Below are 27677 nucleotides of genomic sequence, written 5' to 3'. Positions count from 1 at the left end.
AAACATTTTTTTTACTACAAAATTCACATAACTTTATCGAAACCTATTTGATTTTTATTATTGACGTTAGTTACATTGAGCATTTAAAATTATAAATTGCATTTGTCCTAATTCTTGTGATAATATAATACTTTTAGAAGACTATTTTATATTATTTTGAAACAATTGTATTTAAATTTCATTTATAATTTACTAAGATATAAAACGATTTTATTTTCGAAATCATGATAAAAAAAAAACTTAAAATTAAATATTTTATGGAGTATATGGGTATTGAGACTGAATACAATGAAACTCAAATGGAATGACGGTTAAAACAGTGATATACATATAATTACATTATTTTCGAGATGGAATGGAACTGAGTCACTCGACCTTAGTCTGAGGAAGTGTTTACATGACAGCGAAACACACTATAAAGGAAGTTGTTATTGCAGAATCACTACTTCAGTACAATAATATCGTGTTAAATTCTATTATATATGGACTTACATATTTATAATTATTTAGAGCAAATACGGGTTGTGAAACTCCACCCTTCAATAGTTTTAAAAAATATCTGATGATTATAAATCTATGATCTGTACATGAACGTAAAATAAAAATTTAGTTTGGATCTTTTTGTGTACAACCTATCAAATAATAAAATAAATGAAATAAATTTTAATACATTTTCTCAGTACGATAAAATAATTGAGTGATCATATTTTTGATTATGAAGATAATGCTTCTGATATAAAATAATAAGGTCCTTTATTTTTATTAGAAAAAGTATTTCATCATACGCACTTAATTAATAAAATATCAAAGATAAAGTATTTTTTTAATATTTTTTAATGTATAAACAATTCTTCCCAATCAATTTGAAATAATAACGGAAGAACTTACAATTGAATATATTTATATACATATTCGATGAACTTATTTATTAAATACGATGTATTAATGTAGAGTTTTGAAATAAAAATACGTGGCTAGTGTATTAAATATACCTTAAAATAAATTTGGTTCAATAAATTAATTCTTTGAAGAATAAATGTTTTCACTTGATTTAGTATTACTGTTAACTAAAACATTTATTATAATTTTCAATAGTGTTATATACTAGTGCCAGTGTGGATAAACGTCGTTTTCCTGTTGAAATCGGCGTATATGAGGGAGTGAATTGAAAAAAAATCTCGTACACCCATAATTCTGTCAAATGTATTGTGTTGGTTGGGGTGTTCTACCGATAAAAGGTTCTCTCCAACCCTTCCATCCTAACCTCTTGAAATTTATTGTGGCGCCATCATACTAACAGTGTTTTCAAATAATGAAGGAACAGTGATTTCGAGTCAAAGGCCATATAAAAGCCTGAAACACTGAAGATAAGCTTGTTTTCAGGGGGTTAGTTGGTTTTTTCTCAGTTTTCTCGCAAACGTTCCAAAATTAAATACGGTAGCTAACAAGAGCAGAGTAGGAAGTTGACCCATGGTAAACGAAGACTTACAGCTACTTAAAGGATTTCTGAGTTCAGGTTTCGTCATGACTCTGACATATATCCCTCCCTTGCGTTAGGGGTAAACGGATTTTACCGCCCTTAGATACAGCATAGAAATACGATATCAATGATATCAACTGTTAAACGTCATCTGATATATTACAAGGATACGGTTGGTTGGATTTTTTTTTTAACATAACGCTGTAACCGGAAAAAAAAATGCGCAAAAGAGTTTTAAGGGTTCTTGTCGCTTAGATGTATTCAGATTACTTTGAAAGTAAAAAATATTATTACAATTCTCCATAATAATATTTTTAATGTAATTGTAAGACATTATAATTTTGATACATTGATATTAATAATTCATATTAATTGTAATGAACCTTGATTAATTCAATGAATTTTTAAATTTAATTAATAAGGAATAATTGGCAGTCATTATTTTGATAAGATGATGATGAGCTTAAAATAATTTAGTTAAATTCTTTGAAAACTTTTTTTTTTTTTGGATGCAAATTTCTTATTAAAATGTAATTAAGATGACTATGAAAAATACAGAAATATAAGAATTCAGATTTATGGTATGCAATAAAGTTTAAATATTTCAACATGTTTTGTAATTAAGTCATTGTTTATTTTTATTAATATTAATTAGTATAATTACTAATTGCAAATGATAAAAGTTAAGTTTTACCTTAATATTAAAAAATTGTTCAGTAGTTTGCGCCAAGAAGAGTTATAATGAAGAAGTTCTGAATAGTCGTTCTTTTACATTTGTAATCTTTTATGTGTGATTAGAATACATTTAAAGCATTGTAATGACAAGTATAATAATACAATTAAAGTAGTTTTGATTTCCGTGAACAATTTCTATAATTTAAATATTTACAGTGTTTTTAATTATTTGCAAATATTGGAATTATGAAAATATTCATATGGTTGTTTATTTCAGTAAATTATGTTATAGTAAATTATGTTTTTGATCGCGTTACAATTTAAGGCATTTATTTTGGTTGAATAACAATAAAAATAATATTTTTTAGCTTTTTATTTTTTTTTGTGTTTGAACAATAAAAGATAAGGAGGTTTAAATAATAATATCTGATTGATAATACTTTCATATACCTATATTATACAATATATGTACACTTATCATACGTTACAGTGGTTGAATAAGTCATTTACTATTTTATGACGACGGCCTGATGTTGTCGTTTTCCATGAGAATAGATAATATTAAAAGCAATGTAGTACATTAAACGCCATGTAAAATATGAGCATTATTTTTATCTTCGTGATAGAGTCGCTGTGTTATGCTGCAGCAAAGGTAATAAAACGCCATTATCCGTACACGAAACTCTACGTCTGTACCGAACGACTAGTAAAGCGTTTTTTTTTTCTTAATATGTGATACAATAAACATTAATAGCATAATGGATCGTTGAAAAAAAATATAATGAACTTGGAAACAAGATGAACAATTCTACCATTATTTGACCACAAATATATTAATTTTTTTTTTATAAAATATGGTATACTGTTTCGTACATATATATATTGGTAATAAATAGAAAAATCGTAATCTAGACATAGAAGTTTCATCTCTATTGACGTGGAAATCGTAGCACGAAAAAAGAAAAGTTTACTTTTGTCGTTTAATGATTGCATGTTGTGTTTTCATTCCTCCGGGGAAAATGCCATGTGGAAACTTTCGGCTCCAAGCTCTACGAACATTAACTTTCGCGTTTCAAAACTGTGGACTGTTCTTTTCTATTCTGATGCCTATCTATATACCACGCGATACATCCGATTGATTTACAATGGATCACTCTTGCCGAGTTTTCACTATGTTTTCATAGTTGTACAATAAATAATAATGATTTCTTTAGTCAGACTTTTTTTCAAATATTTTTCTATTCTCATAAATAAATAATAAATTTGGTTGTATATGCAGTGATATAATTGTATGAAATTATATAGATTTTTTTTTCTAGCGATTCATAAGTCATAAAATTGTGGAAGACCTTACCTAACCAATGTACTTATGGAAAATAGAATTTTTTTAATTCATTTAATAACTACCTATGTGTTGCTTTCAAAATAAATTTTTTAATCTTAATTAAATATTGAATATACTATCAATTGCTTAGTATGATTTTTGAAATATTGTTTGTATAGTTTAAAAGTTTCATAATTTTAATTTGGAATATTCTAAAGGTAAAACAAAAAAATTATAAGAATTTACTTTACTTTATAGAGTAATATTGTTGATAAAAGTGACAAAACATTATGATTACAATTTTTTGTTTTATATTTAAATTTATTCGAGAAGATCAATAGATTTATTTTCATAATTAAAATTATATATTATGTAAAATAATGTCAATGTTTCTTGATTTTTATTTTTTAGTATTCAAAATTGTGCGGTACAGGTTTTTTTTTGTTTTGTTACAAATATTTGTGTATTTTGTGCATCATTGTACCTCAATCATACAAATGATTCTTAATATTCTATTCATTGTATATTAAAATATTTACTGCCTGCTCTTAAATTGTTTAATATATATTAATTTATTATAAGGATATTTATAAATTCATACAATTAAAAATACACACAATATTTAATCTATTACATAGATACTATTATACTATATATAGTATACATACTATATATACTATTTATTTAAATCAGAGTAATTAATAGATGGAAAAAAAATTGTATTAAGTTTATGAGAATGTATTATTTTTTAAATTTAATATACTATATGTGTAAGTGTGTATTAATCTTATCAAATGTCCCAGAACTATAACATTTTTAGAATTAAGTATTTAATTACTATTAATTATTAAATTTCATGATTTTTAATAAAAATTAATATGACGAATAAAAAGTTTCAAGAATATTTTATTTATCCTTGATTTAGAGTTATCAATATTTAATGATAATATTTTACTGATCATAATAAAATAATTTTAATATTTTGTTGTTATTATATCGTCCTAGAAATATTGTATTGCATTTAAAGGAAATAATTAAGTAAATCAATAATATATAATAATCCACCAATATTATTTTTATATGTTCAAGTAAACTGAAATTCAATTATATGGTTTTCTGAAAACCGTATTGTTTTTCAGAAATTGCGTATTTCCTTAAAATCCGTTATCAAGATAATTTAATATAGCAACATAATAATTAGGTTTTTTCTTATCGTCCACATGTAGGTACTTAATATAAATTGCGTTAAAAATGCCGCAAACCATATTAGATATTCAAAAGTACTTGCGGTTTTTAAAATATGATATTATTATCTGGTTTGTCCTCGGGGTAGACTTGAAAAAAATTTGATGCAATAGAGCTTATTGTACACGTCTTATTGGCGGGGAACTTTCTCCAGGAAAGTGTTATTATTATTCCATTTTCACGCCCGGCTGAAAAAAAACCGATACCAAGTAGCCGCTGAGGGTGAGTAGGTTGGCGGAAAGTATGAGAAAAACTCCTCCTTTATTATCACCCATCCTGACAGATATGATCAGAAAAAGTTAAATCCTCACTCCGTCACAATTTCACGGTTGTTTGGGGGAGAGGATGCTCAGACCCTAGGATGAAGATGGCCATGAAGAAGACGTGAGAAGATTAAATTGCAAATCCCCATGCCCATAAAGCAGAACGGGTGTGACATCTGCCGTTGACAATGTGCGTGCAAGACGGAGAGTGGAGCAGAAGATGGGAAAAAAATGTCGGGACGGTTTTTACCTTATTGTCGTGAAATATACGTTGCTGTATAGTAATATGGGCTAAAAAGGTCGTAAATCCACAAAGAGTCTCTGGGTATAATAGACGAGAGGATAGACGATGAGAAAACACATTTTGGGTGTAGAGTTTTTGTGACACCACTGCATCGCCTGGCTAAGTTAGCGTGGCCAAAGGTTAGATACGCAGTCCAAACTGCGCAATTGAACTTGTTTGCCATTTATTTTAATTCAAAGAACTTCTGTCGGCTGTTTTAATTGCAACGAAGAACTTTTGAATTATATAAAAGGCGGTGAAAAAACACTTGGTAAAAATTCAAAAGTACATCTTTTGATACAATGAACTTTCGGTACATAAGTTGCAAAGTCATGGACCCTGTTTTATTTATTTTAACGAGATAACGATGAACAAATTACTTTTGTCTTCACTATTATGTAACGTATTATCATTATATTTTATGCGTGATTATAAAATAAAATCCAAAGTATTAAATATAATATGACGTTACGAGTATGTTTAACACATATTATCATATCGTTTTTAATATTATCAATATACTTTAAAGTGATGTTGGTTGTACATATTGATCTTGTCGGCTACAAAATAAAAATTAATAACAACTAATTTATTAAATGTGATCATTACGACTAAAAGTAAATATGGATGATAGTCATTTTGACGATGATTAAGACGTGTATTTTATTTTCAAGGTTAACGGTGATTGACATTAATTTGAAATATGTGTCGTTATCGGCATTAATTACGAAATATTCCTAACAGTAATTATTTGCTTTTATTTAATTAAAGTAGTAATGATCAATAATTGTTGTTTATATTTTAACTTGAAATATGTATCTTCTAATGTAAATTTGATAATTTAACGTAAGAAAAGCTAGTGATGAGTCGTGGAAAATCAAACGTATGTAAATATAAATTTACCTAACTCTCTCCAACCAATGTTTTCAACTTTCAAATATGTAAACATTTGATGATATGTGTATTCGAGTATATATTAGATTATATAATATTATCTCATCATTTGATACAATTAAACAAATAAGTATCTATATACAAGGATATTTTACTAATAGTGTAGAATCCGTAGAAATGCAAGGTTGGAAACTTTATTAAATCGAATATACAATATTTGTCTAACTTCAGCACAAAACTATATTTATTTATAATTATAATTTTGTAACATTAGTTTGGTGGAATAATATATATTTAGTAATTATATAAGAAAAATATTTAAAAACATGATGATGCAATATATAGTTTCCAAATTATTTTCATGTTTAAATTTGAACAACTATAATATGTTATGTATATTTAGTTTTCAAATTTAATATGGAAAAAAGTAAATATTTTTATCTAATTAAATTTTTTTGAGCTCCGAGAAAAAACATTTATGTTCAGTTCTTTCTAGTCGTTTGATTTTTTTCATTTTATCTATATTCAAAGTCAATATACTTCTCAATAAGTTGATTTTGTATCTAGATATACATTCTTGAGAGCTAACGGTTATCATTTGTTTTGATTGTTCAGTAGATATTAAATTTTTGTAAAAGAAGAGAAAATGGAAAAAAACGACGATTATCATCGAACAGTGAAAAATCCCGATTAATATTAGAAAATATAAAATGTGGTCAAGGGAAGTTGTATTTTTCTGCCTTTTACGAATACGTGAATGTAACGGCAAAAATCGCAGATTTTGCGGTCAAACTACAAAAATATGATTTCAAATTCTTTATCAGTTTGTAGCTGATTAAACTCGACTATAAAATGACATCTTAGATATTGTTGTTATATAGAGCGGTGACTAATGTTGTGTATAGCAATAATTGTTGATTGTTGATGACAAACAAAAATTATTTGATAGGAAATTAGAAAATTTATATGAACGTTAAACAGCAACTTGTTTTCGATATTGAGATAAAAATCGTGGAATGACGATAATAGTCATACAAATAAGAAAATATCGGTTTTCACTATAAATTCGGGTTTTCAGTCATCAAATAGAACGGTCGGGACCGCAATCAAAAAATATTTTTTTGAACAACAGACCAAACTGATGGTCGATCTGAAGATAATTTAACTTTAGTTTATTTGTATTGTAATGTTGGTTTATAAAAACGCTAGCAATGGTGGTCAGGATGGACAATTGATATTTAATGAATTGTGGTTATAAAATAATGGCAAACATTCTTGCAAAAGCTCAAAACCGTAATAAAAACATTTTTGATAAAAACATTATCTATTTAACAATAATTCCTCTAACGATGCAGTGACGCATAGTTCAATATCCCCTTGTAGTAATTTAGTCTTTTTTAACGTGAAATTATTGTGCAATGTAAAAACGAAATGAGCGAGCAAAGAGTTTAATAACAACAATGGACTTTGTTTAAATTTTATTGGATTTTTTTTATATACCTTTTTCATAGAACTATTTATAATTATATATTATAGTATCCAACATTTCGATGTTGATTTCTAATCGTGTTTGGTTTCGAAAACGATTTTGTTTATTATTTTACGGACGATACATTCATTTTTATCTAGATTTTAATTTATGGAAAAAATTATAATAAACCATTTGTTTACTATACGAGTTAATTTTACATTTATTTGCATAAAATATTTAAAAAACTACGTACTTCTGATATAATGTATATAAAATACCGGTGTATAAAATATTTGCAATATAGTTTATATTTGTTTGTATTATTTTCTTTTTTTTTACATCGACTTACGATATTTGAGCTTAGTTAATAGGCGTTAAAGTATATATGTGCAAGCTTATAATTAATTAATAGAAATATAACTTAAATATTATTAGATGTTGTATTTAGTTGATATTTCGAGCTGTAATGTAAACTTATTTATTTTAATAATGTTTATATTAATATTTGTATTCGGATTTACCTGTAAAACATTAGTCCCTAAAACTTTAACAAAGTATTGTTGTACAAAATACCTTAAGTACACGTATAAACATAATTTTTCTAGCATGTTATAAGCCTATTATATTTTAATTTCCTAAAAAAGTATTATTTATTTAATACTATAATCACATCTAAGAATCATTCACTATTTTTTATTGAATGTTTTACTAAAAGTTGTCTTCTTTAATAAAAGAAAATAAATTTTATAGTGATACGAAGTAAAATTGAGTTAAAAAATAACCAAGGCTTTAAAGTCGACCTATTTTAAAACTGATACAAATTACTTGGTACGCTATAAAAGAAGCCCTGTGCTAAAGAGAAACATGTTCTTACGTATTTATAAGCATTCGAGCGATTAATCCAATTTATACTGTTCGAGTCGATACGCTGAATCTCATTGGTTATTAAAATACATTTAAAATTAAAAGAGAAGAAAAAATGACGGTGAATTAAGTATAATTTTATTCTTAATCATAATGTAACTCGTTGCGAAGTAATGCAGAAATTTCATGTGGTATAATGTTTATAACGACGAATTTATTTTTAAATAAGTTAGAGTTAGGTATACCTAATTGCATATGTTTTGGTAAAAGTATTAAAAATATTATGTGACATAGTTTAAAAACTTTTCAGCAATAAATATGTCACATTTACATAATATATTATTCTCTAACTTCTTAGTATTTATCTCATTATCATAGAATGGAGTAACTAGTTGGAAATATTTATATTTTCATAGATTATAATAAAAGTATCCGTTAACTTTCTAACTGTAAATATTATAGAATGATGTAATACGTGACAATATATTTGGTTATCATAGTTTTTTTTTTACTTTTAATTATCAAAATAACACGTATACAATTTAATACTAAAGTAATAATTATTTTAAATGTGTAATGATATTCTAAAAAATGAATAATTGTTTTAAAAAATTAAGTTGAACATAAACTTATAAATATTTTTTTCTTTTTCTAACAACTTTTAAATTAATTAAACAAATTTAAGTGTATTTTCATTATTTCAATTTATTAATTAATTAATAATTTAAATTACTATAAAAGTACCTTCTCAAAAAATATTTTTTTTTTATTTGAATAAAAATAATCCATGTTAATCTTTAGTTAATATTAATTAGTTTATATTACGTTTCATTGAGATTTTTATTATTGTACTTAAAGTAGTAATTTTAATCATGTAAGATATATTTTAATTTTATAAATACCAACCGATGGTTTTTAAAAATTATTTTTTTGAAATGTTTTACGGTTAGTGTCTATAATACTTTAAACAGACTGCATTTTATTAAAATTTTCGTTGTTGCAGCCAATTAAAATAATTGTGAACATTTTCTTAAATTACGTATTCGTTCTATATTTAATGTCCATAAAACCATAAGAATTATGATTACTAAGTGATTATAATTTGTATTTTTATGTTTTGTCACTTATAAAATAAGTGATAAGAATAACAATGTGATATTAATCATCAAAATTATGATTGTTATTATTATTATTATTTTTTTTTTTATAATATCTTTTGTTTTGTCACTACTTTATATGAATCTGTAACCTAGAAATTATATTATTCGAAAAAGGAGATTAATGTACTGACCCATAATAACTATAATTTTTTTGAAACTTATGGTGCAAATACTGGTATAGTAAACGCATGAGTAGATATTAATCACATGTGGAGAACTATCGGGGACTTAAAATGTATAAATAAATAGAAACAAGAATAGTCTTCAATTTGTTGGTTCATAAGAGTGAGAATAGACATATTTTAAGGGGATTGTCTATTAAAGTCTCTCTAAAAATATAATAATAATTTTTTCTACAAAAGTCATTGTTGAGTAATAATTGCAAATATTAGTGACTATGTCAATCATTGTCGATTCTTGGGAAATATTGATCCAAAATTTTATTCGATCCTTTGTATTTTTGCATACACGTAAACGATATATATGGCATTTAAAGTATAAAAAGTGTATAATATGTGAAGAAAACAAAAACTATTAGCAAATGATTGTCATGTAGGTCACGTCTCCTTTGTATAATATCACCATTAAAGTTTTTCGCATGTTAAGCATATCATTGAAGAAAGAAACCCAAGAATGAAACAATGTAAAGGGGAACTATATTACGTAACGGGTTGAACTTTTGAAGCCTGTAGTTCTAAAAACCGTTATTTTAGTAATATGTCTTAATGGATGACTTATGAGTTTAAGAAAAAATACTTTTAAATGTTTTAAATAATGCTCACCAATGATTTTCATTTAGTTAGCATAGAAATATCCAAGGAAAAAAATAATAGGTACTGAGTAATTTTACTTTCAAAAATCAACCGAGATAATATAATATAACAATACGTATGAGTTATAAATTAAGCACCTTTATATAATATTGTAATAATTTTTATGACGTATAAAATCTGAAGACTGGTTCAATATATTCTTTATTAACATTATTTAGAGCTTAATAAGTGATAAAAATTTTACAGTTAAGTATTTTAATTTATATAATTTAATTATATTTTATTTAATATTTACTTTTATAATTTAAACTTTGAACATTTGAACCTAACCTTTTAAATTTAGCATAAAACAATTTAACAATTTAATGATAATTTATCTATAATTTATAATAAGTGTACAAAACTTGAATTATAAAAAAAAAAAAAAATCATCACTATAATTTATAATACTTTTTGTATAGATCTATGGTATAGTTTTAATTTAATGTAAAGGTTTAATTGAAATTTAAACAATGTTTAATTTTAATATTTAAATTTGTTTCATTAAAATTGGTAGTTTGATTTAAGCATTCATGACAGTTTATTTAATAAGGGTGTAAAAAAAGAAACTTTTATTCTGGATAGTATGATGTAGGGACCTACAGTGAGGATGAATCGTTTCATATTAGGGTAAAAGTCGAGTGGAAATGTATTTTGTTTTACTAAAGTGCGGTTAATAAATGTAGTAGAGTGTTAATTTATTATACTTTCACATTTCTTTTAGTGTTCCAATAACACCATAAATATTCATTTACATTTTCACAGCACTACGAAAACAATAATTGAAATAGGAGTTTTCAGTGTGCAAATGATAAACCTTAAAAACAATAAAAGCTAACTACTGAAAAATAGTAAAAGCTGACCGAACTTTGTGTAATTGAAAATAAGAAATAACCGCTTTAGACTTGTGGAATGGATCGCGCATCAACATCTAATGATAAATTATCATTTAATACGATGAATATGAGTATAATAACTGGAAAGCAACTAATATCAAAATGAATGAAATTTGGATAATATAGGGATGTATATTATACAGTTTTCAATACATTTATATAATGAACACTTCTAATTAAACCTAAATAAAATCAAATATTGATACTTTAATTCCAGAAAGAAAAATTAATACTAACAATATACTATTTTTAATTTATAATTTAGTATTATAATATACTATATTTTTATAGTTTGTGAATATTACTGAAAAATATTTACAATTATGTAAGACGGGAAATGTAGATTACATAAATAATTTAAGCTTAAACGGACAAGATGCTAAAAGTAATAAAATAAAAGTAAAAACAAATGCATAGTTTGCTTAATTTACTTGTTCTATGTTTACAAAGTTGGTACATATATATATATATATATATAAATATTAAATTAAATATAACTTTATAGCAAAAAAAAAAAAAAAGATGGTGCTTATGAGTACTAGATTTCGTACTTAGGAGCATTTTTATTTTCTGAAGTGCTTACTTTCATTTAGTAGGTTTAAAATTCACAAACTGTCGGGTAACAATTTATTTGCTTTTATGCTTTTGAGTGCTAGGCAATGACGAAGGGAGAAAACGATGCTATTGTGTTTTTTAGTTTTTAAAAAGGACTCTCAAGTGGAGTAAACACAACGTTTATGGAATCGCCCACTCGACCCTCGTCGACCTTTTTTCCACCTAAAAGGTATCGGATTTGTGGTTCATACTTAGTTACGAAAGCAAAGTACATTGAATGTTAAAATAAAAACCTACTGTAGTTGACAAGGATCTCACGGGCAGACATCTAGTGTATAATGGAATTATCAGTGTTTCCTGTAGTGGCAGGCTTGGGAGAAAACAATCAACGATGCGGCACCCCAAAGAAATTTGCATTTTGATTACGGTTAAAAAACATTTAAATAAGTAGCTACGGTTCGCAATCAGTGGATATAAAAGCTTGTATAGGTATTATATATGAACTAAAACTTCAAAATAAAATCTCTGGTTTGGTTTGACTGGAATAAAGCTTCGGAAAGTTTTAATTGTCACTTTCTTCTACTTCAACGTGTTATTATGGAAATAAGTTTGGTTAATCATGGAAAGCCTTGCACGAACGACTGATAAGTTTGTCAGTGAATATTATTTAGAACAAAATAATAATGAACATATAATCAAATATAATTAAAGGATTAATGCTTGAAACCATAACAACCAATATGTAATACTACTTTAATTATAAATTTCAATACTTGAATCGATAAAATATCAATAAGTTATATTTTATTAAAACATTCATGTGCATTACATATAATTAAACTAGGATCAATTATGTAAATATATTTATTTATTAACGTATACACTTAATAAAATGGATAAATAAAAAGAGTTTAAATAGTTTTACTATTATTTTAATAAAGACAATTTTTCACGGAATGAATATAACTAAAAAATTATAAATTATAAATGCTTGAATAGTGAATAAATATTGTATATAAAAATGTAAAATAATAAACATACACACACACGCACTCACAAATATTCGTATATATCAGTTGAAATCATTCGTTTATTCGTATAGAAGTATAGAATATTTTCTTAAACGAATTCGTTGAATATTTGCATGTGAGTCTGTTCATTATTTTCGTTTAAAATTAATTTGTATTATCCACCGTTTGTAAACAGTCAATATTTCCTGAGTGCTTTATATTATTTTGGTTAAAGTAAAATAATATAGAAAACGAGTGAATCATGCAAAAACTTGTTTTTCATCTATGCATGATGTCGTATATAATATGTATAATGTTATTAATGCAAAATAAGACTTACAGACTATGGAAAAACTTGAATCAACTTTTTTTGCGTGTAGAAAATTTATGTAGTTCCGAATTCGCTCTGTAAACGACAGCCGATATTACTTTAGCATAAAAAGCCGTTTCTCTCGTTGTCGAATGTTCGAGGCACAGAATATTTTTTTTCCTTTAAAATACAAACAAGTTCAAAGTCGATAGAAGTTTGTTTTCTTCCGATCGCACATTTTATTTATATCTTTATGTGCACATTATAATTTATACCTTATCCGGTTAATTTATATATCATATAATGTTAACGTGTACGTATCGATACATTCGACCGATTAGTGTGCGCGTGCGTCCGAGTGTGCGTGATACGGAAAAGGAGGAGAAGGAGCAGGAGAAATACCCTATAACATTAAAACACCATTACCCGGAGTCTTTTTTCCGAGTTCGAAGAAGAAATTGACATTTTTATTGAATTCGCAGTGGAGCAGTGCGAGTATAACGGAAACTAATCGGCTGATTAAAAATGACATTACAAACGAGGATACTGTTGTAGGACGACCGTTATGGCAGAGCATTTTTTCGGATAATATTCATATGAAAAAAGTCAGTTTAACATCGACATGGAATATTTTAGGATATTTCGTCAAATATTGATTTGACTTAAATAATATTTGATTTAAAGATTAGCGATTGGAATACGAACGAAGCTACGGATATAAGATTCGTTTACGTCGACTGGTGTTTGGGGTTTCGGGCGGTCAAATATTGTTCGCACAACCACGATGTTTTGTCTTCATCACGCGAAATCGGATAGAAGACCGTGAAGAGTGGACCCAGAAGCAATAACTCGAAGCGTGTGCAGTCACGAGATACCGTATCGTCCCGAGCGCCTGGCATATTATTGCTTTGTATACGGGATTTGTTATTCCTCGGCAACTCACGCGATCTGTAGAGTATATTGTATACTGCGCACGGTGTACGTAATCGGGTCGAAGCAAAATAAACACGAAAACTCGCATCCCAATAAATTTCAATCCTCCGCTGTGTATCGCTCTCACTCGTCCTGCACATCGTACTACGATCCCTGCAGCTTCCCCGCTGACTACGACGGAATCACCGTCTTTCGAACAGCACCGACTAACAAACCGTGTAACGAAGCCCGGCTCCGCGGATCAACAAGGACGGTCGACGGTCTCGCGGTGATTAAAGGGTTGCACGCGCGCGCGTATCAAAGACCACCGGAGGCCGGAGCAGATGTACGTGGATTATTCAAACGTTCCCTCTTGGGAAATCTCCTCGCCGGTCGTTCGGAAATGCTCGCCGACCCGTTGATATACTACCGTCGTTAATGCGCGCACTCCCAAGCCGTCGTAGGCGAATAGTGCACGCCGTAAATTGATCGCGCGCCGAGGCGTCAATCACCGCGAACGCAATGACCTGTACCCGAACGCGCTTTACATTGTTCGTTGCGTGCGCGCACGACGTGTTCGACTCCGAAGCGGTTTAAACGCACGACATTGACGGTACGCGTCGCGCGAGACACCGTGTCCACACCGTCGTGGAATACCTTTCGCGGCTTCATCACAGCCCGCGGACACAGTGCACGCGACACGGAATACATAACGACGTTAACAGTTTGGTTCGTTTACCAACGTCGGTTATAGGCCCCTATAGCATATCCAAGGCCGGATTAAGCACCTATTGGGCCCCGTGGCTGACATTTTAAATGAGCTCTTTTGACAAAACATGCTTTACGAAGCTGCTCGCTACGCTCGCTGAACGATACATTTTTTTTAACTATTTCACAAATCGTCAATTGCATTATAAAATTATAAAATTAATATGTATGTACAATTTATGTCTATAAAACTATTAATATGATAAAAAATGTGTATCGGCTTAAAATTGTTTGGGTCCCTTTCACTGGGGTACTCGAGAGGGTCCCGGGGCTACCACCCCGGATAGACCCCCTTTTAATCCGGCCTTGAGCGTCACGGCGGTGCGCGAATCTTAAAGCTGATGGCGCCGTCTTGGCCCTGACTTCTCTATTGCGCATTCGATTGACGTATATGCGTACAAGTATATTTAGCGAGACGAGGAATGACCGTCGAGACAGTTTTCAACGATAAGAGCGTCACATCGGGTCAAACTGCTATGTTTGGCGATTGTTATTATTATTATTACCATCATTATATTCTATACAACAGCGCTATATCCAGTGCGCGTGGTCTAACGTTTATAGAACGTTTTTATCAGATGGTATATACATGCACTATATATGATATCGATAGTGATTATTTTTAAGTCGATGACGCTTGTACGGCTGACGTTACGCGACTCGAGTTATTTTTTCGGTGAAAGGTTTCGAGAAAACCCTTTCAATTGGAAAAGTAAACGCGAAAACGGAGAGATGACTTGTCGTACTCCGGTCTGAGAAACGCATTATTGTTATTTTCGGAAAATGAAAACAAAACGCGCTTTCACAGAAGAAATGTCGAATCCACGAAGGAGCGAACGTTATTCCAAGATATTCGCGTATACACAATATTTTTGCACACTTATCCTGTGTCGCCTATGAGTTGTTTGCTCGAGTGGTTTGACTAATGGCTTTTAAACGTCGCAGAACACTACTTATTTGCGAATGGCAGTCGATAGTGGTTTTCGTCCACAAAATCCCGATCGCAAATGGGTAGTATGATAGTTATCCGAATCGTGCTTGCTGTGTCACATATCGTTGGCAGGACTTTTGGGGGTACGACAAAACGAATTTAATTAAAACCGCCAGAGCTGTGCTGCACATCGTCTCGCGTATAGGTATACATAAAGACCGATATAGCAGTACGATATAGTGTACGTGCAAATGGTATCCTGCCCGTGGGTGATACGGGACAGCATGTGTGTTTGAATGTATGTGTAGGTGTGTGTTTGTGTGTAGGTAGAGGATTCCGAATGGAATATTTTTCGCCTCTCCCTGGAGATCATGTGAAAATGTCATTACGGCAGGCGTGTGTTGAACCATTAGCCCTTAATAAACAATAGTTTATAATCCTGTCCAGGAATTCTGCGATTGCCTGTTACTACATTATTACAGTTGCCGTCGTGTCGTCCGTCAGAACGTCGGAAGCGTCACTACGCGGGGTGTTGCGCGGTGTCAACGGATTTTGACGTTTATAATAAATAATGTACGCCGACCAAATCATTCCATTAACATGCTCAGTTTGAAATCGAAAGCGTTTGCTTTACTTTCACAAGGTTTATGAATTATATATATACATAATGTTTCTTGTAAATTGTTCGCACTATCTCAATAAATAATTACTTTACGTTAATGCATCTTTAAACGTTTCTCCTTCCGCTCTCGGAGTGTTTTCAACAAGATACATTTGCATAGGCGGATTGGAAATATTGTTTTTGGAACGTACGTTGGACGCAAATAGCTTTTGTTTCACGCCATCATCTCACGGTATCGCTACGTTTGATCATCGACGAACGAATCGAGGTCAGAATAAAAGTAGTGTGAGTCACGGAAATGTATACGGCGCGAAAACGATTTGCCCACCGAAAAATTATCTGTATTTTCAGCTTTGTCCGCGGCGCATTAACGACGGACGGAAATTATTAGTAAAGATCGCTGTTTTCGCTCGGTACAATGCGTTCGTATCGCGTCCGGCGCCGTCAAGAACAGAGGCGTTTGAGAGAGAGAGAGAGAGAGAGAGAGAGAGAGAGAGAGAGAGAGAGAGTGAGAGAGTGAGAGTGAGAGAGAGTGAGTGATAGTAGAGAGTGAGGTAAGAAGAGTATGGTGCACCGTACACATTACACCGCATTACGCTATACACACGGTTAGTGGTTTAACGGACAACACGTTATGTTTTTTAACGGTCTTTTCTAATGGCCAAAAGTTTGGACACGACCGGCGGTGGCGGTCGCGGTAGAGTTTATTGCTTGGCATCGGGACAACTGCAGCCAGAGCGGTGGTAAATTACTGTTGATTATTACACGGACTTGTGGTGCGTTGTTTTTAGCACCCGAACGTCGGACTCGCCGGACCGCGGTTCTTTTGACATCGGAAACACGTAATTTTCCTGGGAACGGGTAAGGGGTGGGGGGAAAGAATGTTACGCGTAAGTATATACCGTACTAAATGATGAAAGTTTGTCAATTCTTTTTGGTTTTGTATTCGTTTCCACCGTGGTACTAACCTGGTACCTACCCAAAGCTTATTGCTTGTACGCAAGTACGCATACGAAGAACAATGACGTGATTGAGAAGAATCAGAGGGTGCAGTCACATCATGGTCGTTACGTTTAGGGGGCCTGGAACAACACAACGTTTATACTTTAATGATTATCAAGTTAAAAGTTTACTATTTTTTACAACTAAAATACATGCATACACGAACTATATTTTTTAACCTAAATCAGAAATAAAACCATGTGATTCTCAATTCTACATTATTGTTTTTACGTATTTTTTTCTTTCTTTTTACGTACATTCAATCATAACATCACTGTTTTTGATTCGATATACATGAAATTTTTTTTTTTAATCACAATGGTTATGCTCCAGGATAATACAATACGAATTTCTTTATTAAAGTATCTGCGACACGTAGAACCCGTACAAAATAAATGCGCGCCACAGAATTATAGAAAACTAATCGCGTTTGATTAATGCGGCTTTATGGTTGGCATCACGAAATATTTACTTACCAAAATAAAAAATAGCTGCAGCCCCACAAACGTTATCGTTATTACATTTTCAGTCATAGATTATATTTTTGTGTTTTATGTCATTTTTGATTTTTAACGTTTTGCCACTTTGTACTTAGTAATATCTGCGTGTAACTTTGCAACAAGTCGTATATTATAGATAGTATCGTTATTTCAAAATTTAAAATTACTATTTTTTTATTGGCGATTGTTTACAATATTTTTATTATTTTTATTATTATTATCCCCATTGGTACTAAAATAAAAATATAAGACTACCACCATGCTCTGCCGATTTTTGATGATTTTCGAATCCGTACTGTGTTGTATCCCGTTCGTAATATTATTCCTTATTACTTTACTTTTCCTCGTTCGGAATCGAATAAAATACCAAAATAAATCACAACGAAGCATTATTGTATACGTTTGATGATTGAAACCTAAAAACAACAATACCTTGAGATTCCAACGACCGGACGTGGATGTAATTATAATTGTAGAGTTGTATACACCGCTTTAAACTACGCAAATAAATAATAAATAATCGTATATATATAGTTTGTCGTCGTTGACGTCGTTGTGTATACCCACGCAGTTCAAAAAAAAATTTGATTACCAGATCGTATTTAATATTTTAATTTTTTAATATTTTTTATTTTCCGAATTTTCTCTGGATTCCATTTTAATATAATATGGTGGCATATTACAAGAATCCTTGTTCCAAAAGTCGCGGGACCGTTCAACCGAATTATTTCACGGAGACAACGTTACGTAAAAAGTATCTGCATAACACGCCGCACGTGTTATCATTTGGACTTTGTATTCCCTATTCGCTATAAAATAATTGTTCGTTTCACTGCATTGCCTCCGTTTCGTCGTTTTAATCGTCTTCTTCGTGCTCAAGCATTGTCACAGTACAACATTGTGCCGAGACGGAGTAAACATTTCAACGTTATACACAGCCCAAGGAGAAGATTTTCTGCAAGAAACAATGCGATAAATCCGCTGGTGCTTTAGACGTATTCAATTGTTTTATTTCCAGTGTATTGTATGCGTGAACAACACGAAATATCAGTTTTCCACGTTGTAATATAATATATTATGCTATGTACACGAATTATTATTATTATTATTTCTGCGCGCGGCCGACAACAGCTGCAATGGTGCGCGGCGGCTGCGGCAGGCGTTCATTCCTGAAATAAAATATACGATCAAATCAGTACCAAATGACACCATAATGTTTTCAGATAAATCGTTTTCAGTTTTCGGCAATACGTTTTCGATAGCCGTTCACACTTAGAATAATTTATATTGAACCCAGCCAATGTAATATGCAAATGAATCAAATCGTGCTTAGGAGTACACACACACACACACTCGTTCTAAAATATAACTTAAGTATCGTTCGCCTGAACCAGTTGTAATTGTCAGAGTTCAATACGTGACTGGCAGAATCTGGTGAAAGAATGTCTTCAAACCGTATGTAGGTCGTTCTTATTCACGGCTTAGATTATTTTTCTAATTCTTATTTCCATCGCAAATGGGTTTTTTTTTTTTTTTATGAAGTTGAGGGTTAAAAGTGAATGTACAAAAACTACATATGTTACAGCTATATGGTTATTTAATGTATATACTTATGTGATATCAATAAAACTAAAATAACTCACGGTATAAAATGTTCGAAATAATCATAAACTTTAATTAATTTAGAAACTCTAATTCATCATAATATTATTTTTTACATTTAAAATTTACCACTTTCGTGCAATTCTACTCAGTTATCTTTTTCTTACACATTACTTAAATAATTAACAAATTTAAGTACTCTGTGATGTTTTATTTTTACGATATTAAACTACTGGAAATTATACATATAATTTTTTTACTGAGATTATATTTGATATAATTAGAAACACTTTTGGAATTATTATATAAAATTCATATTTTCAGAAAATATCCTAAAAAAATGAGAGTCTTTTTGTTATTAATTATTATTTCGAAATATTTATGATAATAATTAAATCTTATATAAAAAGAGTTTAAATGCTTAATAAATAATAACTAATTTAGGTTATTTTATTTATTAATTAAAATGTAATTTTAAATGTAACACATTAACGTCAATGACTGAAAAATTATTTTACTTTTTATTTTATAATTGATTAACTTAATTTACAAAAGTCTAATACATTATTATGCATTATACCAAGCTACTGAGACACGTAAGTATTTGTTTTAAATTTCAATAAAAATAAGTATTAAACAAATGTTCAATTAAATTTATTATAATAATATTAATTACAGAAAATATTTTTCTTTCTTGAAATGAATAAAAATAAAATAAATATATATTCATAAGTGGAAATATGACAACATTTATAATACCTAGGTAATTTAATATTTTATAAAACCATATTAAAAATGTAATTGTTCATATACTATATATAATACACTGTAGAATAGGTATGCATATTTACTATGTATTATAATATTGTGATTGTTACTAAACATAAACTTAGTTAGGTACCTAATAAAAATTAAACGATAAATTATGATAAACAGTTAATCGAAGTATTTAAATAACATATAAATATTTCCTGTTTGATAATTTTATCGAATATTTTAATATGTTTTATAGCTGTAGTGAAATGATATAAGTTAGATTTTCTCAGTTCAAATAGTGTATTTTCTAAAGTTTTTTGGACGAACATTTAGTTTTGAAAATATTCTACATGTCTTTTAGAATTAAACGGGTTTTTATAATGAGAATTAAGCATAAAATGTATTATTTTTAATTTAAATATAAAACGATTTGATTGACAAAGAAAGATAAGCTATTAGTTATAGATGCATTTTTAATTAGTTGGTATATATCTAGTTTTTTGGTATAACATTTAATAAATGAAAAACCATTTGATAAATAATTATTTGTAAACGTGTAAAATATCAACGTATTAACACTGTCATTGATTGCATCAAAGTATACTATCATTAATTTTTATCTGATAACTTAGCATTTTAATTATCTCAGTTGAACATAAAATGAAATATATACCTAAATATGTACATATTTATTGTGTTGATTTATGTATGAGTAATAACCTTATTGCTCTATGCTATCAGTAAAATTGCCGTTTGTTATCTTCAACAAATATCGTTGTCGATTACTCATTATCTACTGTAGCTTCACAATCTTCTATTAAATTTGACCCATATCTTATAATTATCTTAAGGCTAAATCACATTTGCATAATAATTCATTGAAACGTATACACGTTAAGTAATTTGAATTACACGAGCCTTTCACAAGAGCTCGATATACATTGAGTGTACAGTGTCAGGTGTAAATTTATTACATTTTACATGATATATTCATTTAAAAATACGATGAAAGAACGCAATCTCATGTATGTATTAATGTGTGTATGTGTGTGTATCCGAGTAACATGAGTTTCGTTCCGTTAGAAAAATGTACTCATTTGCATGATTTATTTATGCAATGCGATTAGCTACAAAATGTATGATTTATTTAATATTTTATTTATGAAATGCGAGATAGATACTATTTTTCTATAAACCATGGGTTTTGAATTTTATTTTATTTTTCGTAAAGTGTATTTTCTCCAAGGTTGCACTAAATGCATGGTCACACGAGAAGAACTAATAAATTAAAATTATTCTTGAATATTAATTGGTATCTGCAAAAGTGAATATTAATTAACAGCTAACAAGAAATGTAGTGCGTTCGCGTGATTTCAGTATTCAATCGGTAAGTTTTTACAGTAAATGTATTGGCAATATGACTCGTATTGAGTTATCAAAAGCGTATATTAATTAGAAATATTTTTTAAGTTTGTCTCGGAATCGATACAACACAAAATTTGCTCGTTGAATTACTAATGTGTGTAGCGTTGAATATCAGTTGAATCCAGAATGGCACGTATACTTGAAAAGTACGTGTATTGAAAAAATGATATACGATCGCGCGGAAATAATGGAAATTAAATATATATTGTTAAGCTTTTCATTATTTCTTATTGTTACGTAATGTAGTGGATAGAAATCGCCGTCGTACGAAAAACGACGCACAGAGTACCGGCCAGAGGAAACGGGAGATTTGATGTAATTTTTCATTATTATCTTTTGTAACAAAATGTCGACAAATGTTTTTGTGCTATCGCGACGAAACACACTGTGTCGAGTAATCGTAAGAACTTCGGATCGACGTGTATATAGGACACAAGTTCTGCGGTTTTGACGCTTTTGCAGCGACGACCGTGTACATGCGCTGTAGTATAAATCTTGATTCCTCAGTGGTGTGTAAACACACGCAACAGGGAATACGTAGTGGTTCCACAAAGACAAACGACCCGAAAATAATAACAAATAGACCTGTTTCGTGGCGGTCAGGATTTTTTTTTTTCACTCCCAGTTGATGTCCTTACATAGAATCGGTGGTGGCGGTGTTGGTGCAATGGACGAAGGGTAAGCGGTACGATGATGAAGAGTTTGGCATGCGAGATGCGCCCGTGTATTCGGACGGCGTATATTGCGGTCCACCCGGCTTGAGTAATGTAGACTGTGGGCCTAAATCGGACAAATCGCTTTGCACCCGATTACCGGACATTTGTACGCGCGTTGACCCGTTTATACATCATTTTTTCCCTTTCGTAAATGTATATATAAATATATATATTTTTCTCTTTTCTATGCACAAATGTACAGGGAGTCCGACGATGATAAACTATTTCCAAATAAAACGAATAATATACGGACTTTTTGTGTACGGAATTAGTCAATTCTCAAGAGACATCCTGAATAATAAATAAATGGTTTTCACTATGAACTTAGAAATATGAATTGCACTTCTGTCGTTTTCGCACGTGTGTGTGCGTGAGGGTGCGTGTAAGTGCGTGTATGTGTGTTTTGTGTGCGAGTGTAACGTACATAAGTATGGACTACATACTCGTATATTTGCTACGGGTTTTGATGAACGTTGCGTTTCGCAGAACACCGAAAAATCAGCGGGTGGCTTAGATAAACACATAATGGAGATTTCCTCACATGCTTCCGCAAAATAAAACTGTCGGCGATCAATTTCGTTCCGGTATAGTAATATCGTAGGCACCTACGAGACGTGATATATGTGATATGACAGTTGAGCACCGCATAATAAAATATAGTTGTGTCTTCCATAGTTTGTCAAGACGAATTATCGCATCATCAGATAAATGGTCACTTTTTCTTTTAAATTTATTGAAACTATCGTTTTTTATTAAAAATATACGATACAAGTATAAAATGCCCTGATAGCTATGGGTTGTTACGAAGCTGTATTATCGTTTTCTCTAAACATGGTAGAAAAAATTATACGTTTGAAATAATTTAAAAAAAATGTTTAATAATAATATCTCAGATATGAATATATTAATTTTTGGAATATTATTACTAAAAATAAAAATATTTTTTGTCATTTAATGCATTCAATATCAAGATGAGTTTTTCTTTTATAAATATAATATACAAATATTACGAGAACCAAATTATATTTGTCGCATGTAAATTTGAGTATTATACTATAACATTGCAATGAATTATTAATATTATCGTTTATTATAAAATACATTTTCAAACCAAAAATTATTTAAAGAAAATTAAGACACCCATAAAATAATACAATTTCTTAAAAAACTGGGTCGTACTATTATAGTTTTTTAAAATATATTTTAATACATCTATAGGTTTGTCGAGTAGAAATGTATACAATCTACATTTGTTAATTTTTTTTGTTTAATATGTAAACCACAAACCAAGTGAAATTAGAAAGGTTAATGTTATACGGACCATCGTTATTTTTCTTGTTTGTGTCTTATTAGTAAATTATGTTTGTTTTTGTATAGTTATGCATATTTAGGCGAAAGTATGAAAAATGTCATTATTTTCTATTTTGATTTCACTTAATATATTTTATAATTTTAAGTTACAGGTTATACAACACGTTTTTGAACTTTAAATGACCTTTAAAAATATATATTTTGTAAATTGTGTTTGAATAATTTAACAATATATTTACTGTAAAACCAATAAAGTAGTAATTTCTAAATGAATAATGTGAATACGTATTTTATTTATATTTTTGTAGTTTTCTCATTTTATTAAATTATAACTTATTACTTTTAAATCATATTTCCTGTATGTCTGTATGTATACATCGAAGAATATCTTTATTATATACATTTTTTTAGATATTTTATGTATAATACTTCGAATATATAATAGGAGTTAATATGGAGTAGTTTGTAAGTTATAATCATTGGTGAAGTTGTGAGAGTGACATTTGGGAAAATTGACACCAAAAATTGTGTTTTTTGTGCCAACATACTTAAAGAGGATTAAAACAGGCGCCGTTTTGGTAAAGTAATTAAGTTTTACCCTAAAGACGAGAGCAGATGGTCTCAGAGGGTAGAGAGAGAGAGAGAGAGAGAGAGAGAGAGAGAGAAATGTCGGTATAATCTATTTTGCTTGATCGGTTTTTAGAGCTTTTAATCGAAACCAATTGTTTAATTAACATTTTCAATGACTAATTTGTAACTTGAATAAAAATATTCCTAGTTAGTAAGTAACTGAATAAGTAAATAAATATTTCTTTGATATATGAATGAATATTTAAAATATTTAATTATTTATTAATATATTATAACTTTTGTCCAAACTTCGTGGATTAATATGTACTGTCAATTTTGCAAATAATTTAGTTCAGTAAAGTAATTTAATATTATTCATATTAATATTAGATATTAAATATTACACTAATTTTGTCTTTTTTAATATTGTAAAGTGTGAAGAGGGTAATAAATTACGTATTTATTACAAATATAATTTATGATTCATTATACATCCATTGCATAGTCAACGCATCAAAAAATAATCGTAATTTTATATCATTACTTAATAAAAAGTAGTCTGATAGGTGTTATAAATGTTGCACTTCTCGTTTATATACAAATTAAAAAAGTACGGATAGGATACTAAAATAATATGTTCTTATTTCACATTTCTCGCCTTTAATTATTAATGTTGTAAATTTAAAATAATTATAAAATTCATATTCAAAAAATTATTTAATTGCTATTTATGAATATTTTAGGTTATTAAAATGTTGTAAGAGTATTTTAATAGGATTGTATTAGATTTAAATAGGAATTTTTCAGTTTTTTAAATATTTCAAAAATATTTTCTCTTTTTATAGGACTTCTAATTTATAACAACATGAAAGAAACAATTGGAGTGTAATAGTATGCAAAAAAATTTAGTTTTATATTATATAATATTTTAAAATAATAAACAAACTAAAACTGAACTACCCAAATCAAAAAAAAAAAAAAAAAAAAAAAAAAACCAAAAATGAATGAAAATTCAAAGTCAATCTAATGTAAAATCCAGCGAATTTTTATCGTTATCGACATGAATATGGTAGTAAAATGAATTATTAAATTAAGTAAATTAAATAATAATATTTTTGATCTGAATAGAAAAAAATAATTCTTTGAATTAATTAAAAAAGAAAAATTAAGTAATAAAAAATTATTATAAATGCTATAAAATTTGTTTTAGCTTATTAGAATGTGTATACTCATACAAATATCAATTGCACTTAAATTAAATTTTTATTCACTTGAAAATGTTTTTCATACATTTTTATTAAGTTTGATGATGGACGGATTGACAAATGATGATGGATTAATGACGGTTTTATTATTTACAACTTTCAATTTTCTACATAACATTATAAAGCAAATAAACACAATCAATATTATTCGATTGACATACAAACTAAAACGATTAAAATTTACTTTGAAAATGTATAATATGATTTTTAAATATTTATTAGAGAATATTGTAAATTAAATTAATAAACAGCTATAGTGTTCTAGTATTTTGTGCAAAAAAATTTAATAATAATATGTATGATGTTAATTATTTATAAGTTGTTACGAGCTAAATATTAAAATAAATATTAATTACTTTACCAGTAAATCTTACAAATCTAAGTATCATATCTTATCATAAAATCAAGAAAAATTACTTATACGAACATAACTGTTGTGAATAAATGTGAGACTGTGCCGTCCTAGATTAAACAAATTTTAATGCTGAAAATATTGTGGACAAGTATTCAAATTGATATCATGGTATGGGAATGTTTCTCATTAGATATACCTACGTTGTGGGTATACCCAATGTGTATCTTTATTTTGATTTATGACCCATGATATTGTACTCTCTTGAGCATTGTTTGTTATGTTAAAATATAAATACAAAGCATAGTAAAATGTTTTTTGTTAAATTGTGTTTTAGGTTCAGCCCTTATGCAAATTGTTGAGGTTTACACTGAAATTCAATCACAGCAGCTGATCATTGTAAGTATAAAACAATTTGGATTTAGTAATTTTTCAATGATTTTATTTTGTAACCTTATTTATGTATAGATATTATTATCCATTATTATTTATATTTTGTTAGATATTAATATCTATGATACCTTAATTAGGTTATTTAATATATTATTATATAATATTATCTATATATAATAATATTATATTATAATTAGATAATTTATTACACAAAGTAAAGTTGTACAAATACTTTTATTATTGTTGCGGGGTCAAGAAAAAGTTAATTTAATTTAATATTGGTTACTTTGAGCAAAATTGTTTAAACAGAACTGATTAAAGTTAGAAAACATTTTTTTGGTAACTGCAAAGAGTATATTATGTTTAAAGAGACAAAAAGATGAGAGGAATGTAATTGAAAAGTAATCGAAAAAGGAATTAGTCCTATGATGATGACCTGTAAAATAATTTTTATCCTGAATAACAAATTGATTAGTTTAGCATCCATCCTTTAATTAATATTTCATCATAGACCGAAGTCAGAAAATTATATGAGGCTATGTAGTAAATATAAAGTTTAAAATGACATCCGAATAAAATAGTTCAATCATAAGTTTATAAAAAGAAATTCAAATTCCATGGATTTATTATTTATGATATTTTCTTATAATATGTCATCAAAATTCAATAACTTTTCTGATCGCAAAAAAAAGTACATTGTATTGTTAACTTTATACTATTTCTTTTTTAATAATTCTCAGTTAAACTATTGAATCTCATAACGAGTTTTTGGGATACAGTGGAAAAAATGTGTTAATCTAACAGACTATATTTCTACAAAGTATAAATGAAGTGGAACCTAAATACTTTGGTCAGTTTATAATAAATACATTTTGATGTGTTATACAAAACAACTTTTTAAATTAATTTTCAAATTTATCTCTTTTTTAACTGGAATATTAAGTGTTTAATTAAATAAGATCGATTGCATTTAAATCATATTATTAATTCATGTTTTTGACGTTTTTTTATTTTTTTTGTAATTCATTGTTTTTATCCGTATAGCGTATATTAATGCTCTTCACGAAAACATTGGAAATACGAAATTAATCAAGAAGATCTCAAAAAAGTATTACATGTGCTATATAATTACATAAGAATTTAGATAAAGCATTTCGATTTTCATTTCCTGTTTTGTAAATCATCCAACAAAGAAATGATCATAGTCATCTGAGGGTTACTGGCATTTCTCCCCCTAGTAATTTCAACCAAACTGATCATAGGCCACCCTCGCTTTCACGCTCATCGTGATCATTAACATAATAATATCT

At 28.8% G+C, this 27677-nt stretch overlaps 1 protein-coding gene across 2 annotated transcripts in view; it reads left to right on the top strand.

Annotated features, from left to right (window-relative positions):
• The window catches only part of LOC112693017 (brain-specific angiogenesis inhibitor 1-associated protein 2), a 97266-nt gene that overhangs the window by 53572 nt on the left and 16017 nt on the right, over positions 1 to 27677 (top strand). For both annotated transcript variants that reach the window (XM_025567886.1, XM_025567885.1), the window contains exon 4: positions 26312 to 26373. In XM_025567886.1, coding sequence (XP_025423671.1) covers positions 26312 to 26373 — 62 coding nt within the window. The remainder of the gene's footprint in view (positions 1 to 26311; positions 26374 to 27677) is intronic.

The sequence above is a fragment of the Sipha flava genome, unplaced genomic scaffold (assembly GCF_003268045.1).
Source record: "Sipha flava isolate LNK unplaced genomic scaffold, YSA_version1 80_pilon_pilon, whole genome shotgun sequence".
Classification (NCBI taxonomy): domain Eukaryota; kingdom Metazoa; phylum Arthropoda; class Insecta; order Hemiptera; family Aphididae; genus Sipha; species Sipha flava.
The sequence above is the reverse complement of the archived record's forward strand: the minus strand, read 5'-3'. Positions and strand labels throughout refer to the sequence as shown.